This window comes from Aquarana catesbeiana, linkage group LG02 (genome assembly GCF_042186555.1).
Source record: "Aquarana catesbeiana isolate 2022-GZ linkage group LG02, ASM4218655v1, whole genome shotgun sequence".
In the NCBI taxonomy this organism is placed as follows: Eukaryota; Metazoa; Chordata; class Amphibia; order Anura; family Ranidae; genus Aquarana; species Aquarana catesbeiana.
In genome coordinates this window covers 774744546-774763462 of record NC_133325.1, presented here as the reverse complement: position 1 = coordinate 774763462, position 18917 = coordinate 774744546, and the positions used below count along the sequence as shown (strand labels likewise).

The 18917-nt window shown below is 44.9% G+C and overlaps 1 protein-coding gene across 13 annotated transcripts in view; it reads left to right on the top strand.

The window, feature by feature from the left end:
- POU2F1 (POU class 2 homeobox 1) overlaps nt 1-18917 on the top strand; it is a 142210-nt gene that overhangs the window by 101585 nt on the left and 21708 nt on the right. For 11 of the 13 annotated variants that reach the window (XM_073617364.1, XM_073617361.1, XM_073617360.1 and 8 more), the window contains 5 exons: nt 11661-11840; nt 11923-12049; nt 12606-12700; nt 15997-16170; nt 17786-17927. In XM_073617364.1, the coding sequence (XP_073473465.1) occupies nt 11661-11840; nt 11923-12049; nt 12606-12700; nt 15997-16170; nt 17786-17927 (718 nt within the window). The remainder of the gene's footprint in view (nt 1-11660; nt 11841-11922; nt 12050-12605; nt 12701-15996; nt 16171-17785; nt 17928-18917) is intronic. The other 2 variants (XM_073617356.1, XM_073617363.1) reach the window with 1 other exon arrangement.

The window sequence follows — 18917 nt, the reverse complement described above, 5'->3', positions numbered from 1 at the left end:
CAACAACTGGAGGAACTCATGGGTGCCCTTCATAGTTTCTTCAATTGGGGCCCAGAAGGTTCTAGTTACGCCTCTGCTGTGAGCTGATGTCACAGAGCCAGACCAGGCTCTGCCGGGGTCCCGTCAATAATGCGTGATCCACCCAGATGCCTGACTAGCAGCTGGCTCGGCTTCTCAGTGCGCCGTGTAGAGCCTGAGCTAGCCGCTCCCGCCCTCTCCACAGCCCAATGCTCCAGTAAATACTGGAGGGGCAGATAAAAGAGCCAGTGACTGACAGCTTGTCACTTGATCACTCAGTTTTCCGTCTTGGAGCCGGCATGGGACAGCTGCAGCATCGTACCAATGCTGCAGCCACATAGGTGAGTATAGGTGTTTGTTTTATTGTTTGTTTGTTTTTTTTTATATCCTGCACTTCTTATTTATGTGTTTAGACCTAGTGCCCAACCTGTGTCCCAGGCTGCATGTAGCCCTTTGCCACTTTTTGTGCCGCCCTCAGGTCTACTACAGAGGCTAAGCTGTGTTTCCCTTTTACTCTGTTTTATAGTCGTGATTTCTAGCAGCCTGATGTAATATGTCTCTAGTATATGACTGTCTCTTGAAGCATGTCCCCAGTCTCAAGCAAATTCTGTAGCATGTGCTCTATCTTTGACAGTCTCCTGCAGCCTCTAACCATCTCTTGTATCATGTCTGCAGCCTCTAACCATCTCTTGTATCATGTCTGCAGCCTCTAACCACCTCTTCTATCATGTCTGCAGCCTCTAACCATCTCTTGTATCATGTCTGCAGCCTCTAACCACCTCTTCTATCATGTCTGCAGCCTCTAACCACCTCTTCTATCATGTCTGCAGCCTCTAACCACCTCTTCTATCATGTCTGCAGCCTCTAACCACCTCTTGTATCATGTCTGCAGCCTCTAACCATCTCTTGTATCATGTCTGCAGCCTCTAACCATCTCTTGTATCATGTCTGCAGCCTCTAACCATCTCTTGTATCATGTCTGCAGCCTCTAACCATCTCTTGTATCATGTCTGCAGCCTCTAACCATCTCTTGTATCATGTCTGCAGCCTCTAACCATCTCTTGTATCATGTCTGCAGCCTCTAACCATCTCTTGTATCATGTCTGCAGCCTCTAACCATCTCTTGTATCATGTCTGCAGCCTCTAACCATCTCTTGTATCATGTCTGCAGCCTCTAACCATCTCTTGTATCATGTCTGCAGCCTCTGCCTGTCTCCTGTACCATGTCTGCCATCTCTGACCATCTCTTGTTTCATGCCTGCGACCTCTACCCATCTCCTGTATTATGTCCACAATCTCTGACCATCTCCTGTATTATGTCCACAATCTCTGACCATCCCCTGTATTATGTCCACAATCTCTGACCATCTCCTGTACCATGTCCACAATCTCTGACCATCTCCTGTATTATGTCCACAATCTCTGACCATCTCCTTTACCATGTCCACAATCTCTGACCATCTCCTTTACCATGTCCACAATCTCTGACCATCTCCTGTATTATGTCCACAATCTCTGACCATTTCCTGTATTATGTCCACAATCTCTGACCATCTCCTGTATTATGTCCACAATCTCTGACCATCTCCTGTATTATGTCCACAATCTCTGACCACCCCCTGTATTATGTCCACAATCTCTGACCATCTCCTGTACCATGTCCACAATCTCTGACCATCTCCTGTACCATGTCCACAATCTCTGACCATCTCCTGTATTATGTCCACAATCTCTGACCATCTCCTTTACCATGTCCACAATCTCTGACCATCTCCTGTATTATGTCCACAATCTCTGACCATCTCCTGTACCATGTCCACAATCTCTGACCATCTCCTGTATTATGTCCACAATCTCTGAACATCTCCTGTACCATGTCCACAATCTCTGACCATCTCCTGTATTATGTCCACCCTGTGTAAAGTCCACTGAAATACCCATAAGCCAATCAAATACCAGCTTTTCAGGTTGCAGATTAGAAAATTTGGGGGAATCTGAGTGGTTGTTAGTCACCTAGGTAGTAGTTTGATTCTCTGTTGTGTTCTTCAGAGGTACACCGAAGATGGAGCATTACTGGCAACCTGGGGAAAGGACAGGAACACAGACATTATTATACAGCAGGAGCTGATAATGTCAGCGATCTCCCTGCATGGAGCTGCGGAGAGCAGCAGGGGGCGTCATTGAGGTAGAGAGTAAAGGGACAAGAGAGAGGTGGAGGGATTTGTTCTTCCATGCTAGTTCTCTTTTCCTGTCTTCTCTATTGTCTTCATACCACATAGAAGATATGGTGACTTGGCCTTATCTAAATGACATTCTGTTGCATCTGTGTAATCCAAAGTGATCTTGTCGATTTATACTTAATTCTTACCTATGGCCCCAAGGTTCTTGCAGGCTGTGATCCGGTCCAGGTAATTTCTGTTGTTTCTATACAAGATAGGCTAGCCACCAAGATGTTTGACCAGAGCTCCCATTCCTCCTCCATGGGCAGAAACTGTTTCTCGTGCATCCTTAGAGAAGATGACACTGAGATGTCCCAAAAAAACTGTGCAAGCTCTGACAGGTGTGTTTTACAACCCAATCACATCTGTGCACATTTTTCTGTTGTCGACCCATGCCCTAAACATGTAGACAAAGGCATGAGCCTAGCCCTAATTCTGGAAGATGGACAATCCCCTGAAGGAAAGCTTTGTGATGCAGCAGGTAGTCATGATACGTTTTTTGTTGGGTTGCGGAAATCTCACCGGTCTGATAGCAAATACACAATCTCCTGTGCTTGGAAGAGGGCCCCAGAGATGACAGGTGTCTTCTCTTCTCTCCTCATCCTGGCTTTAATGGACACGGCTCGCCTTGCTGCCCTCTTCAGATTGGGGGAGTCCGGATACACTAAAAATCCAGTGGGGGGGGGGGTCCCTTTTGAGATACAAGATGGCCGCAGTACACGGGGGTTGCTGTTCAGCTCACAAGACCGGCTTCCCTCCAGAGTTAATGGATGACAGGTGCACTTTAAGACTGATTTAAGCGAGCTTAGCTGCTTAAGTCACGTTAAAAGCCTGAACACAAGGTATATAATTTCAGCACCGTTCACCCGCTCCGTCTTATACAGTGTAAATCCCCAGCGCTGGCTGAAGGTAACAATCTAAAGGCTGGAGCATGCTATTTTCTTCACACTGACATTTTCCTATGTTATGAAAAATTATACATATTCCCCAACACTCCTCAATGTTGCCCTCTCCTCTCAAGAACACACTGAAAAGGAGCTTGAATGATTCACGGAGCCCGCTTCTAACACAACCTGCTGTTTTCTTATTTCTCAGCGAGAATAAAGACTGGGTGCGAAATCTGTTTGCATCTAAAGAGGTTATAATCCCTATACCGCTGCTTTACAGTCCTGCAATTCCATTTAGGAGGCTGTGCTTGTGATAGCGGAATACATTACCGAAGGCGTAAAGGAGAACTCTAGAAGGGAAGAGGGGAGACCAGTTTGTAAAATAAAGAGCAGCTGTCAGGGATGCAGACGGTATATAGGCCGTAACCATTTTACGATTAAAGACCCCCCCCCGATCGAATGCCCGATATGTTCCCATGTTTCCATTGATCTGTTAAAAAATCCTAAGCCTCTCGGATGGAAACAAGGACACTTTTAAGCCCATTGTTTACCAATAAAGGACACAAAACCCTTGCTACAACCCCCCGGGCACACAACCCATGACTAATGAATTTACAAAAATGATTGGCACAACCCATAAATGCTTTTTTTTTTATCACCGCCACTTTTCCTACTGCCTTATAAAAATAACCAATGCAATCATTTAGAAGCCAAGTGTAGTTTGAGGCTACATTCACACTAGTTGAGCGTTTTCGGGTGTTTAGCATTTTATTTTATTTTTATTTATTTTTTTGCAGATTTGCAAATATTATTGGCTTTTTTTTTTTTTTTTTAGGTGTTTTTGAACTAAAAAGGTGTGGAGTGCTGCTGAAAAAGTGGCGGAGAGCTGCTGACTGCTTTGTTTTTTTAAGGCGTTTCCATTGTCTATGGAGACAAAAATGCTCAAATCTGCCTGGAAAAGGAGCTTCTGAACTATTTCGAGCGACAGGCATTTTGCTACAGGCAACAAAACGCTGAAATGTGTACAGGGGCCATTAAAATGAATGGGATGTTGCTTGTTGAGCGTTTCTAAGCGTGGAGCTTCGATCTGAAAAATGCTAGGGTCTAACTTTGTTGGTAGCTGAATAGTACATTTTTTTTTTTTTTTTTTAAATAATGATCTATACATCAAACCAAAAAGAGGGTTGGATCAGGAACACAGGGGGTTTGTTTCTGAAAGAGGAACGTCATGTCCCTCCAACTGAGAGAATGTTGGGCGTGAGGTCAAAATGATCATTATGATTTTCTTTTTAGATTGTTCAGTAATCCAGTCTTTTACCCCCATCGTTTGGTTCCCATACAACAAGGGGTATGAATAGCCCCCGATTTAAAGAGGAACTGCAGTCTGCTCACATAATCTGTAATAAAAACATCTTTGCCATTCTGAAGCTTCCCTCCAATCACTTTAAATATTATTTTTTTATATACTGTGATTCTGTACTTGCCAAATATGCTGCAGAAATCTCCCTCCACGGAGTCTGGCTGCAGCCATTTTAACTGTGGGCAGCTGAAGCTGCTGTCTGTTCACTTCCTGGATATACACAGAGACACACCTCTAGCTCTTCAGTCCTGCAGCTCTCATTGGCCTTCTTATGCCTCCCCCCCCCCCCCCCCCCTTCCTGGCAAACTCTCACGAGAGTGAGAGAGCACTGTGCATGATGTCATAAGCCTAGGCTAATGACCAGACAAGAAACAGGAAGTGGGCTGTATAAAGGGATTTACATTTTACTATCCAAAGATAAAACAACAAGGGCAGAAGATTTAATAGATGGAAAGTTGAAAAAATGACTGAAGGTCCGATTTAAGAACCCTTGTATTGGAGTGAGCCTAAAGGTTCTCATCGATGGCTTAAATTTCAGCCGATTCCTGCTGAAGTGGCTGAAATTTGAGTTGCAGACCTGAACAAGAGAAATCTAAGCATATGGCAGCCTTAAAGTGTTACTAAACCCACAACAGTAAAATCAGTCTGTATATGCAGTAAAGCATGCTTTTTATACTGACTGTGGAACCTCAGGGGTTAATCCTCTACATTGTGTAAAAAAAAAAGGCTGTTTGATCCTGTCTTCTCTGATCCTCCCCTCCTTCCAGAGTCCCCAGGCCATCTCTGGATAGTACAGAGGCTAGGGGACAAGCTACACATGCTCAGTTTGGTGTGTATTGCTAAAGAGTTGTTTTTTTTTTTTTTCTTGGGAGGGTGCATATGATCAGCACAGGGCCAATCGGCACCGTCCAGACAGAGGGTCAGCGGTCCTGCATCCTCATAGGACTTTTATGGTTGCCACCTCATCCCTTTAAACCTGAACACATATTAATTACACAGGTTCTGTGGCTGATTAAGGTGGTAATTAAACTCACTTGGTGCCTTATCTGCATTTAATTGGCCTCAGGACCTGTGTAATTCAAAGGTGTACGAATTTAAAGGGATGAGGTGGCAACTCTAAGTGCCGATTCACAGGGGAGCAAGGCGACTTCAGCGAGACTTTAAGCAACTTACAGTGCGACTTCAAGTCGCCTCCAGGACTGGTGACTTTGGCTGTGGCCAATCACAGAATAATCAGCTCTCTGGGAGGGAGGGGTTTGTCTGGGTAAACTAATTTCTTTTCCTGTAAAGTCGCTTCAATATAGATGGAGATGTAACTTGAAGGCGACTTCCATTGAATTCTATGGGTACAGGTCGCCTAGAAGTCACCTTGAAGTAGTACAGGAAACTTTTCTGAAGTCAGAGCGACTTCAGTAGTGTACATTAAGACGGCTCTCATTGACTATAATGCAATTCCCAATGTCAAGCGACTTGGGGCGACTTGAGGGCTGACAAGTCAGATCCCAAGTCGTCGTAGTGTGAACTGACCCTGAGGAGGACAATCATGGGAGAATGAAAACTCCTCCTACAAGCGTTAACCAGACACTGATAGAAGTCACAAGACCGCGCCGGCGGGGGGGGCCCAGAAGAGGAGGTTCCAGTGCACAGAGCAGGTAAGTATGCCACGTCTATTATTTTAATTTAAAAAATATACCTTTACAACCACTTTAAGACAATGGGGATAAAAGCTGTTTAGATAAACCTATTTAAAAAGTTGTCTGGGACAAATAGCCTTCTATTGGGTGCTCGGTTTACTTTATGGAGACACTTATTGTCAGGTAACATTTTTCAGGCTGCTCACATACATACGATCCACTTCCCTGCTGAACCGACCAAATTTCAATCCATCTATGGCCAGCTTTACTCTCTTTTTTTTTTTTAGGAGTAAAAAGGCTTTCTGTAACAGGACCTGTAATGTCACCAAGGTGTCTGGCTGCTGTCTGTGAAAGTTCTATCACCTGCGGCTGTGTGCGGTAAAGTGTGTGCACATTATCAGTGATGACAAGGAGTATGCTCGGCCGGTTCTTGCCTTCACCTACAGGGCCCGGAAGGCATCGGAGGCAGCAGCAGGACAACCTTGGTGGGCCAGGAGAGAGGGGGACGGAGCAGCGTGGGCTGTCCAGAAGTGTTAATAAAACTATATCATTGTTACTGACAAGTGACATGATGAACTGATGATATAGCAGAGGCAGCACTAGAAAGTGCTGACTGTAAACATTTTTATTTATGTGAGCAACCTGAAAAGTGCAGTGATGGCTGACTTAGTAGTTGTAGGTGGCATTGAGTGCAGGCTGCATATGGCATTCAGTATATGTAATGCTAAAGAAAACTGTCTGAGACTCAGATATACTGAAGTCGATGGTTGGTGATTGTGGGCTAGGGTGACCACATTTCCAAACTGCCATTCAGGGACACTCCCCCCCCCCCCCCCCCCAAATTAAGCTTGTGCTGTAATGAATCACAACACAGCCGGGGCAGCGGGTGCATGCACTACACTGAAGCACTGATCATGCCCCCCAAAAAAGCCGCCGCATCGGGGATTGTGCCTCTGCAGACATTTCCAGGACAATTATTGTCAGTGAGTAAAGCGGTGATGTGGCGGCCTTTTTTTGGGGGGCATCAGATCGGCCCAGGGGTGGGTGGCTGTGTCAGTTTCATTCCGGGACACTGTATTGTCCTGGAATGAAGGTGCCCGGGACAGACCTGCAAAATGCGGGACTGTCCCGGGCAATCCGGGACACGTGGTCACCTTTATTGTGGGCATGCTAGAAATGATGGTCAGAGCAAGTAGGCATGCTGTAGGACAAGCTACTGCTGTAGTTGTAGTAGGTGCAAAAGACAGACTGGGTAGTGTAAAACGAGACTGCAAGAGATCCCTAAAATTAGAAATCCCTTCACAAATCAGTGTTTGTTCTCCCTACAGCCCCATACCTCTCAACATTTTGAGATGGGAATGAGGGACACCTACTAGCTAATGTATGTAGGCATAGGACACTCCTACCTGTCACATCCCCTTAAAGGAGAATTAACCAAAAAAAAATTGGTAATTAAATACACAAGGGCTTTTTTTTACCACTACAATTACTTTATATTGACTTTTAAAATTTACAAATGCACCAATTTAGAAATTGGATGAAAGGTTTAGCACTGGGAAACACTTTTTGAAAGATTAAAAGTGCATTTTATATACAATTATATAGATCAGACCAAAATGAGCAAAGAGGGACATTGCTACAAATCAGGGACAGTTGGGAGCTATGCACCCCTATCCCATGTATTCCTCTCAGTAGAGCTGGGTGATTTTCTCCAAAAAAAATCTGCAATTTTTTTTTTTTTTTTAACTCGAATCACGAATCAAATTTTTTTTTTTTTGATGGACACCGCGCCGGTCCTAAGGAGCTGCAGGCAGGAGTTTTTAGGCAAGGCCGCGGCGTCTGGCCCCGCGCACTAGGCCGAAGCCGTGGCCTCACCTAAAAACTCCTGCCCGCAGCTCCTCAGGACCGGCGCGGTGTCAGCGTCGGTCCTGGTAAAAAAAAAAAAATCAATTTGCTGAAAATTTGAATCAATTTGACCTCTCAACTCGATTCAAGATTCAAATAGATTTTTTCCCCAACCCTACCTCTCAGCAAGATCTATTATAAAAGGCCAGAAAGAAAATGCATGAAAAGAAAAGAGCAAGACTAGCAAAAAAGTAATGTGTGAAATAATTTTGCCGAATCATTTAGTAGAAGTCAGTCTTAATATTTTCCATCATTGGACTTCCTATGCAGCTAGGTATTTGAGAACATTGACTACTGGTTGTACGCAGTACAAAGGGGCCCATGTAGTCCTCCTATAGGCAGGTGCAGTCTGTACTCCCCACTTCAGATGGCGCTCGACCGAAGCAGCATTGCAGGACGGGAAGGAAGTTGTGAGGAACTTGGCTCCTTTATGACTTCCTGCAGGCACTGGAGACAGCTGTCTGATTGGACGCTGGCACCCCATGTTACTCCAGTGGCCATCTTGGATCAGGCAGAGTCTATTTAAGACTCTGGCTCCTGGCTTTGGCACGCTTTATGTGAGTGGCTAGTGTATGGAAAGGTTCCTCGTCTGGCAGGGGTAGAGGTAGGGAGAGGTTTTTGCCTCGCCTTTTGGGTGTGGATTGGCCAGGCTGCATTCTGCTCCTTATTGAAAGTGCTGTCGGCATCTTTCAAGACTACAGACCGGTGTTTGTATGTGGCTCCAGGCAGTCGCCCCTGTTTGCCAGGCCTAGTTGTGTTGTGTTGTGTTGTGTTGGACCTTCCTACAATATACAGTATATTGCTATTGCCAACTTGGATGCTGTGTGTTTACTGCCAGCCACACCAGGCTGCACCTTACTCTCACTCCGGCCTGAAGTTGGGCACTAGGGGTTTGAAGCAAACCTTTGGCTGCTCTCATGACCTCTGCAGCTACAGGCACTGTGTAGTAATTAATCCTCGAAGATCACAATAAAAGCAATGAAGTCTTTCAAGTCTGATCCTCTCCCCTATCCCTGTGCCCCCGCTCTGTATTTACATCAGAGATTAGACCGCGGGCAGGCTGCTGCTGGGAGTGGGGAGCTGAATAACTATTGGGAGAAAATTTAAAAGGAAGGGGCTTTCTGATGTGAACTTTGAGGATGGGTTACTGCACAGCACCTGCAGCTACAGAGCTTAGTGGAGGACTGTTTTAAAGCTCATTTCATGCTTTTGGAGAATATTTAAATATTGGAATGTTTTAGCCTGGCTACAGTTGCACTGGTTTGTACTATTTTTTTTTTTCTTGCTGATGTAGGCTATCATTTTCCCATCTCAGAAGACCTATATATATAGTCTTTACTGCTTTAATACTGCAATGGTAACTGCGGTGGTGACATCACTGGCAACAGGTTGTCAGCATTTCAGTAAATCTTCTGTGCGTGTAGAAATTTAATGAGCCGCACACTTCCAGGAGTGAGCTGGTGCTCCTTCATGCATGGTTAGAATTGCCAATCAGGCCATGCAGCACTTTGCATTAATCAGCGGTTGTCTTCTCATCCATAAAACAATTAACTCTTGGAGCTGGCACGAGGTCAGCGGCTGGCGCCACCTCTCCAGGGTCTGCCCCAATCAACAGATTAGGAAGATGACGCTCTCTATATTTCTTACATTGTGCCTGTCTTAGCTCAGTGGCACTTCAATTACAGCAAATTCCAAACCATGTTGTTGCGGAAATCCCTGAGAACACGCCGATCACAGCTCAGTGTAAATACGTGGGCTGACGGTTCTTATTTCTTCTTCTGAAAATGCTAGTTTCCTGGCTGCCATTACCTTGATAGTGGTCAACAGAACAGTTGTCTCTATTGGAAAGATTTTCCCTGTCCTGATAACAGCTGTCTTTGGTGGGATTTGCTCTCACTGGGGATGTTTAGTTTAATTTCTTAGGTCAGGGGTCTCCAAACTTTTTAAACAAAAGGTAAGTTTACTGTCCTTCAGATTTTAGGGGGGCCGGACTGTGGACAGTGGGATAAAAAAAATCACATAGCGCCTGTGGTCAGTAGGAGGAATTGTGCACCATGATGGGTATTAGTGAAAGAAACAATGGCTTATTGGTATCAATGGGAAGAATGATACCCCATCATTGTGTTGGTATCAGTGGAAGAATAATAATATCCCTTTGATGGTATCAGTGGAAGGAAAAGTGCCCCATTACTGGTATCAGTGGGAGGAATAGTGCCTCATCATTGGTGTCAGTGGGATACATAGTGCCCCATTGTTGTCAGTGGGATACATAGTGCCCCATTGTTGTCAGTGGGAGGCATAGTGCCCCAATGTTGTCAGTGGGAGGCATAGTGCCCCATTGTTGGTATCAGTGGGAGGAATAGTGCCCCATCATTGGTGTCAGTGGGAGGAATAGTGCCCCATCCTTGGTATAGGTGGGAGGAAAAGTGCCCCATCCTTGGTGTCAGTGGGAGGAATAGGGTCCCATCATTGGTGTCACTGGGAGGAATAGTGCCCCATCCTTGGTGTCGGTGGGAGGAATAGTGCCCCCTCCTTGGTATCGGTGGGAGGAAAAGTGCCCCATCCTTGGTGTCAGTGGGAGGAATAGGGTCCCATCCTTGGTATCGGTGGGAGGAATAGTGCTCCATCATTGGTATCAGTGGAAGGAATAGTGTCCCATCCTTGGTGTCGGTGGGAGGAATAGTGCCCCCTCCTTGGTGTCAGTGGGAGGAATAGGGTCCCATCCTTGGTATCGGTGGGAGGAATAGTGCCCCCTCCTTGGTGTCGGTGGGAGGAATAGTGCCCCCTCCTTGGTGTCGGTGGGAGGAATAGTGCCCCCTCCTTGGTGTCGGTGGGAGGAATAGTGCCCCATCGTTGGTGTCGGTGGGAGGAATAGTGCCCCATCATTGGTGTCGGTGGGAGGAATAGTGCCCCGTTGTTTGTATCAGTTTGAAGACCACTGCCTTAGGTGGCTTCTGGGACAGGAAGTAAGAATAAATCGGGGACCTAGAAAGCCAAAATAACTTAACAAAGGTTCAAAATGTTCTAAACAAAATTATGGGTCACATGAGCAACCAGGAAGTTGAGCTGCAATTTGTCTAAACTGTTTGTATTAAATGTTTCTTTGAAAATAAAAAAAAGCACATGTTTGTAATCTGATCTCTCCTGCTCTTCAGGTCTATTTTTAATGAAATGGGTTCAATTCACATAGCTAACACACCAAGATAAGTATCCTTTTTGTAAAAAAAAAAAAAAAAAAAAAAAAGTGACCATTATTTTTAGTTCACTCCAATGAAAACTGAAATTGCAGCTGTAGTCACAAATCACTGTTTGCAATTAGCAGGTTTCTAACATTCAAACAGAATGTAAAACACAATCTGGCCCCTCCCCCTTTGATAGCAGAGCAGGAGAGATTAGTCTACATACCCAGCTGACTGGTTCACTGCAGGGGCACACTCCTTCCATACTGATTTTACAGGTGAGCCTGGCTTTTACAGGTTGTCAGCAAGCATGCAGGCTAATAACAAAATCCCAGCATGCTTTGCAGATTCAGAGCCATTGATATATAATGCAACAGTATATGTGAGTGTTTCTTATTTCTTCTAGCAGTGGTGAATTGACCGTCTTTCTTTCTGTTGTTTTTTTCTTTTTCTTGCAGTTAACACTGACGCCGGCTCAGCAACAGTTGTTGCTACAGCAGGCACAGGCACAGTTGCTGGCCGCTGCAGTGCAACACTCCGCAAGCCAGCAGCACAGCGCGGCTGGAGCAACCATCTCGGCTTCTGCTGCTACTCCGATGACACAGATCCCCCTGTCCCAGCCAATACAGATTGCACAGGTGGGTGCGTGGCTGCTGAATGGTCATGTTCTGGGTCAGGGTGTGGGCGGCTCTTTGTGTAACTACATGTTTCTGCCTCTAGGACCTGCAGCAGTTACAGCAACTTCAGCAGCAAAATCTTAACCTGCAGCAGTTTGTATTAGTGCATCCGACAACCAGCCTGCCGCAAGCGCAATTCATCATCTCACAGACGCCGCAGGGGCAACAAGGTAAATTCTTTCACAGTCTCATGTTTTCACTCTGTCACTGATCTCAAGTGAATAGTTTGACTGCATTCCTGGTAATGTCGCTGGTCTCTATTGAATGGACACGCTGCATTCCCAGTTATGTTACCGGTCTCTAGTGAATGGATAGGCTGCATTCCCAGTTATGTTACCGGTCTCTAGTGAATGGATAGGCTGCATTCTCAGTGATGTCACCGGTCTCTAGTGAATGGATAGGCTGCATTCTCAGTGATGTCACTGGTCTCTAGTGAATGGATAGGCTGCATTCCCAGTTATGTTACCAGTCTCTAGTGAATGGATAGGCTGCATTCTCAGTGATGTCACCGGTCTCTAGTGAATGGATAGGTTGCATTCTCGATGATGTCACTGGTCTCTAGTGAATGGATAGGTTGCATTCTCGATGATGTCACCGGTCTCTGGTGAATAAATAGATTGCATTCTCAGTGATGTCACTGAGACAAAATCAAATTGTCCCTTGTAGTTGTGATTAAGGGCATGGTGCATCACCCTGTACACCTTGTTTTCTTTGTTTCCTCCACAGGCCTTCTGCAGGCACAGAATCTCTTAACACAGCTACCTCAGCAAAGCCAAGCCAACCTCCTGCAGTCTCAACCAAGCATCACCCTCACCTCACAGGTCCGTCCATTCCTATGCAGTTTCTCATTAACATTCCAAAGTTCCAACATGGTGTTACAGCCTGCATGAATCCATTTCTGTGTGAAATACCATTCCTATTATTCCTATTCCTATTATTTGTATGCGTTCTTCCACATGTAAGAGGGGAATTTCTATTGAAACTGTGCTGCAACTGCAAGCTAAACAGCTGATTGGTGGTTGCAGTGTGCTCCCATTGACATCAGTTTGATAGGCTGTTAAATTTGCCAAGGCTGCGTTATGTGTGCGCCACACTGTCTGGCTGCAATGTTCACATTTACCGCCCCCTTGCCACTTGTGTGAAATTGCCCAGAGTATCAGGTCTTGATACACCCTGCTTATAGCCATGTGCAAACTTCCTCCATGAGCTGCTGTCATCCTCCAGCTAGGGCTGGGAAGCATTGCAGACTCCTGGAGTGTTACAGGAGGCTGTATGGATGTATGGGAATCTACACTTATAATACAGAGGCATCGTATGGCTAGAAAATCAAAGCATGAAGTAACCTTGACGTTGACATCATGTGAGGGAGGAAGTAGAAGCCTTGCGGCAGGATCTTCAGGTAATTTGTACACAAGAAGAAAGAATTAGAATAATGGGAATATAGTGATTATTATTATTGCTGAACAGAAACTATACAGTGCCTTGAAATTTTCCACATTTTGTCATGTTACAACCAAAAACGTAAATGTATTTTATTGGGATTTTATGTGATAGACCAACACAAAGTGGCACATAATTGTGAAGTGGAAGGAAAATGATAAATGGTTTTCCAAATGTTTTACAAATAAATATGTGAAAAGTGGGGGGGGGGGGGGGCATTTGTATTCAGCCCCCTTTACTCTGATACCCCTAACTAAATTCTAACAGAACCAATTGCTTTCAGAAGTCACCTAATTAGTAAATGGAGTCCCCCTGTGTGTAATTTAATCTCTGTATAAATACAGCTGTTCTGTGAAGCTCTCAGAGGTTTGTTAGAGAACCTTAGTGAACAAACAGCATTATGAAGGCCAAGGAACACACCAGACAGGTCAGGGATAAAGTTGTGGAGAAGTTTAGAGCAGGGTTAGGTTCTAAAAAAAAATCTCCCAAGCTTTGAACATCTCACGGAGCTCTGTTCAATCCATCAATCCGAAAATAGAAAGAGTATGGCACAACTGCAAACCTACCAAGACATGGCCGTCCACCTAAACTGACAAGCCGGGCAAGGAGAGCATTCATCAGAGAAGCAGCCAAGAGGCCCATGGTAACTCTGGAGGAGCTGCAGAGATCCACAACTCAGATGGGAGAATCTGTCCACAGGACAACTATTAGTCCTGCACTCCACAAATCTGACTTTTAAGGAAAAATGGTAAGAAGAAAGCCATTGTTGAAAGAACGCCATAAGAAGTCCTGTTTGCAGTTTGCGAAAATCCATAAGGGGGACACAGCAAACATGTGGAAGAGGGTGCTCTGGTCAGATTCAACCAAAATTTAACCTTTTGGCCTAAAAGCAAAACACAATATGTTGGGGAAAACTAACACTGCACATCACCCTGAACACATCAGCCCCACCGTGAAATATAGTGGTGGCAGCATCATGTTGTGGGGATGCTTTTCTTCAGCAGGGACAGGGAAGCTGGTCAGAGTTGATGAGAAGATGGATGGAGCCAAATACAGGGCAATCTTAGAAGAAAACCTATTATGCTGCGTACACACGAGTGGACTTTACGGCAGACTTTGCCCGGGGGACTGGATTTCGTCAGACAATTCGATCGTGTGTGGGCTCCAGCGGACTTTGTTTTCTCAAAAGTTGGATGGACTTAGATTTGAAACACGTTTTAAATGAATCCTTCGAAATCGAGTCCGGTCGAAAAGTCCACTCGTCTGTATGCTAGTTCGACGGACAAAAAGCCACGCTAGGGCAGCTATTGGCTACTGGCTATGAACTTCCTTGTTTTAGTCCGGTCGTACGTCATCATGTACGAATTCGACGGACTTTGGTGGATTGTGTGTGGGCAAGTCCGTTCATTCACAAAGTCCGTCGTAAAGTCCGTCGAAAAGTCCGCCGGGCAAAGTCTGACCGTGTGTACGCGGCATTAGAGTCTGCAAAAGTCTTGAGACTGGGGCGGAGGTTCACCTTCCAGCAGGACAACGACCCTAAACATACAGCCAGAGCTACAATGGAATGGTTTAGATCAAAGCATATTCATGTGTTAGAATGGCCCAGTCAAAGTCCAGACCTAAATCCAATTGAGAATCTGTGGCAAGACTTGAAAATTGCCGTTTACAGACTCTCTCCATCTAATCTGACAGAGCTTGGGCTATTTTGCAAACAAGAATGGGCAAAAATGTCACTCTAGATGTGCAAAGCTGTTAGAGACATCCCCAAAAAGACTTGCAGCTGTAATTGCAGTGAATGTTGGGTCTACAAAGTATTGACTCAGGGGGGCTGAATACAAATGTACCCCACACTTTTCACATTTATTTGTAAAAAATGTTGAAAACCATTTTTCATATTCCTTCCACTTTACAAGTATGAATACTTTTTCAAGGCACTGTATCTGTAACAGTTTAATATGGGTTTACCTACACTTTAACCACTTCCCGCCCAACGACGTCATCAACTATGAGCGGGGATATCTAAATGATGGGTGCAGCTACAGGCATCATCTTTCAGATATCATCTTTTAGGGTCAGCGATTCCCTGCACTGTTCAGCCGCTTGATCGTTCTTACAGGCAGCGGGAGGTGACTCCCCCCTCCTGCCACCCTCCGGTGCTTCTCCCAGCTCACCCGTACAATCGGCAAGAGGGAGAAGAAATCGGTCCATGCCAGAAGTTTACCATAGAGAATCTGGCGGGCTGGACGGCCCCAGGACGTCTCTATGATCTTTCGGAGGCCAGGCGTGATGTTATGACGTCACGCCCGGCTTCTGTGTTTGAAAAAAATGGTGCAGCCTCGGCTGGGAAGGCAGGACTGCCTAGCCGATGGTAACTGTGCCAGGAGTGCACGCTCTCGGCACAGCCGTATTAATACAGGCAAATATGTGGCCACTTAGCGCCAAGTCTCACCCGCTGAGAGGCCACATATTTGGGGGGCAACTGCTGATCAGGGCTCTGGGCTTCAGCAAAATGCCGGGGGGAGGGGGGGCCAGTAGAAGAGGTTCATCGTTGCTCTGCACAAAACCATTGTCCAGAGCAGGTGAGCAGAACATGTTTGTTTATTTTTTTTAAAAAAACATTAATTTAGAATCCCTTTAATTCACTAAGTTTTTTTTTTTTTTTTTTTGTTTCTTACAGCCAGCAACCCCCACGCGCACAATAGCTGCGACCCCTGTACAACATCTTCCACAGAGCCAGACGACACCAAAGCGAATCGACACTCCAAGCCTAGAAGAGCCCAGCGACCTGGAGGAGCTCGAACAGTTTGCAAAGACGTTTAAACAGAGACGCATCAAACTTGGTTTCACTCAGGTGACCGCAGTGGGGCAACTTGGGGGGGGGGGGGGATGGGGTGAAAAATGCTTCATGCTGACCGGGCAAACACTTAACAAGCTGATCTCTGAGCCCTCCTGTGTAGGGAGATGTCACATAATAAAACGGCAGCTTCTGCCTTGCCCTATAGTTTAAAAGCCTCAGTGTTTTTCACAGCAGGCACCCTGCTTTTACAGTCGTACGGCGCAGTTGGCCCTGCAGGCTTCCCACTCACAAAAATGTACCATTTCAGACTTAAAGGTTAATACACCTAAAAGCAGCTCTAAAGTATGTAACCTTTCAAAAGAAATATCCTAATTGCATGTCTTAAGAGTGCCAGGCAATTTACCTAAGTCAGAACCGCTTAAAGGTGTATTAAATTTCCGCAGCAATTAATTGCCCCTTAGTGCACATTCACATACACCTGAACTTCGAGGTGCCCTAAACTTTCCGCGGGATGCTGAGGAGTCTTTCCGTCAGGAACGGTAAATCTGGATCCTAGCACCACCAAGTGGCTGATCTTTTTTACATACTACTTAAAAATCAAGTCTGGAATTAGAGATTCATTTTATTTTAAGTGGATATGTTTACTGCAGCTCCTCGGTCTTTCTAAAATTAAAATATTCCCGCGGTTTCTCAAAAGGAAGTATTTTCATAGAGTATTTCAGTTTGTTATTAGGAAATATTTCCTTAGAGTTTATCTTCTATAGTGTTTTTTTTTTTTTTCTCTACTTATATTGAATAAAGGACAGTAACCCAGATTAATACGTGACAAATAAAATTAAAATAGTCCATTTAGGGCAGGGATCTATAAACTACGGCCCTCCAGCTGTTCCGAAACTACAAGTCCCATGAGGCTTTGTAAAATTCTGATGCCACGCACACACGAGCGGACTTTACGGCAGACTTGGTCTGGCGGACCGGACTCCGTCGGATAATTCGATCGTGTGTGGGCTCCAGCGGACTTTTTTTTCCCCAAAAGTTCGACGGACGTAGCAATGAAACATGTTTCAAATCTTTCCGACAGACTCGAGTCTGGTCGAAAAGTCCGCTCGTCTGTATGCTAGCGTGACGGACAAAAACCGACGCTAGGGCAGCTATTGTGGCTGTGAACTTCCTTATTTTAGTCTGGTCGTACGTCATCACGTACGAATCCGTTGGACTTTGGTTGATCATGTGTAGGCAAGTCCGTTCATTCGAAATTCCGTCAAAGTCCACCGGACCTAGTCCATCGAAAAGTCCGCCCGTGTGTACGCGGCATTACATTCACAGACATGACTAGGCATGATGGTAATTGTAGTTCCTGAACAACTGGAGGGCCATAGTTCGGAGACCCCTGTGCATGCTGGCAGGGGACACACATTTCTATACCCGGGCTGTGGCTGCTTTTTAAAGAAAATAAACTATTACAGAATGTGTTGGGCTGATTTTAAATTTCAAGGTCAATTGAACTTTATTTTATTCATATTCAGTTAATTATATCCATTTAAATAAAAATGTTTTTCAATAGATTTTTATTTAATACATTTTACTTTGTGAATATTTTGCTGGTAGATGAGATATTTGTGTTCAAAGGAACGGCTTCTTTATTTTTATTTTTTTTTCTTTGCTTTAGGGTGATGTGGGGCTTGCTATGGGCAAACTCTATGGAAATGACTTTAGCCAAACTACTATTTCCCGCTTCGAAGCCTTGAACCTCAGCTTTAAAAATATGTGCAAGTTAAAGCCTCTCTTGGAAAAATGGCTTAATGATGCAGGTGAGTGAGAATACAGGACACAGCACTATGTACTATAATGTCTAGTCTGCACTGAATCTTTCATGGGTTAGTTGTATTGTATAGTAAATCTGATTTAGCTGCAAAGTCTTCCTGGCTGTTCTTTCTCTTTGCTGTGTAATTTTAAAGAGGATCTGTAATTCTATAAGTGACAAAGTACCTAGGCCAATGATGGTAAACCTTGGCACCCCAGATGTTTTGAAACTACATTTCCCATGATGCACTCTGCAGTGTAGTGGAGCATCATGGGAAATGTAGTTCCAAAACATCTGGGGTGCCAAGGTTCGCCATCACTGTCCTAGGCTATAACTAAAAGCTGCTTGACATGGGAAGCAGGTCTGCCTAAATCAGAAATGTCATGCCTTCACTGGGATCATTCACCAGCTCTATGTCATGCCTTGGTGATAGAAAATCTAAAATCTCGTGGTTGTCACCGAAACAGGAAAAAAAGGAGAAAGTTTATATTGGGGACACCTATTCAAGTGACAACTATGTTATGAAAGGATTTACTCCCGCTCTTGAAAGATTTCCATTCATTTCCTATCATGTAAGACAGTGGTCATCAACCCTGTCCTCAGGGCCCACTAACAGGCCAAGTTTGCAAGATAACTGAAATACATCACAGGTGATATCATTTGCTGCTCAGTGATTGCAGTATTCTAGTCTGCATCTCCCCAAGATAATACCTAAAACCTGGCCTGTAAGTGGGCCCTGAGAACAGGGTTGATGACCACTGATGTAAGAGACAGACACGTTTTGGTTATAGACTCCTTTTAAGAGGAATATAAACACATCTGGTAGACTTTATTGATGCATGTGCATTTTCCTTTGTATTCAGCCCAATGCCTAGTACACAGGATCAATAAATCGGATGACAAAAATCGCTTTCGGAGCGATGGTACGATAATCTGATTATTAGAACACAGCTTTCGAAAGGCGATCAGGACAGTTCATCCACCAATATCTGAAGGG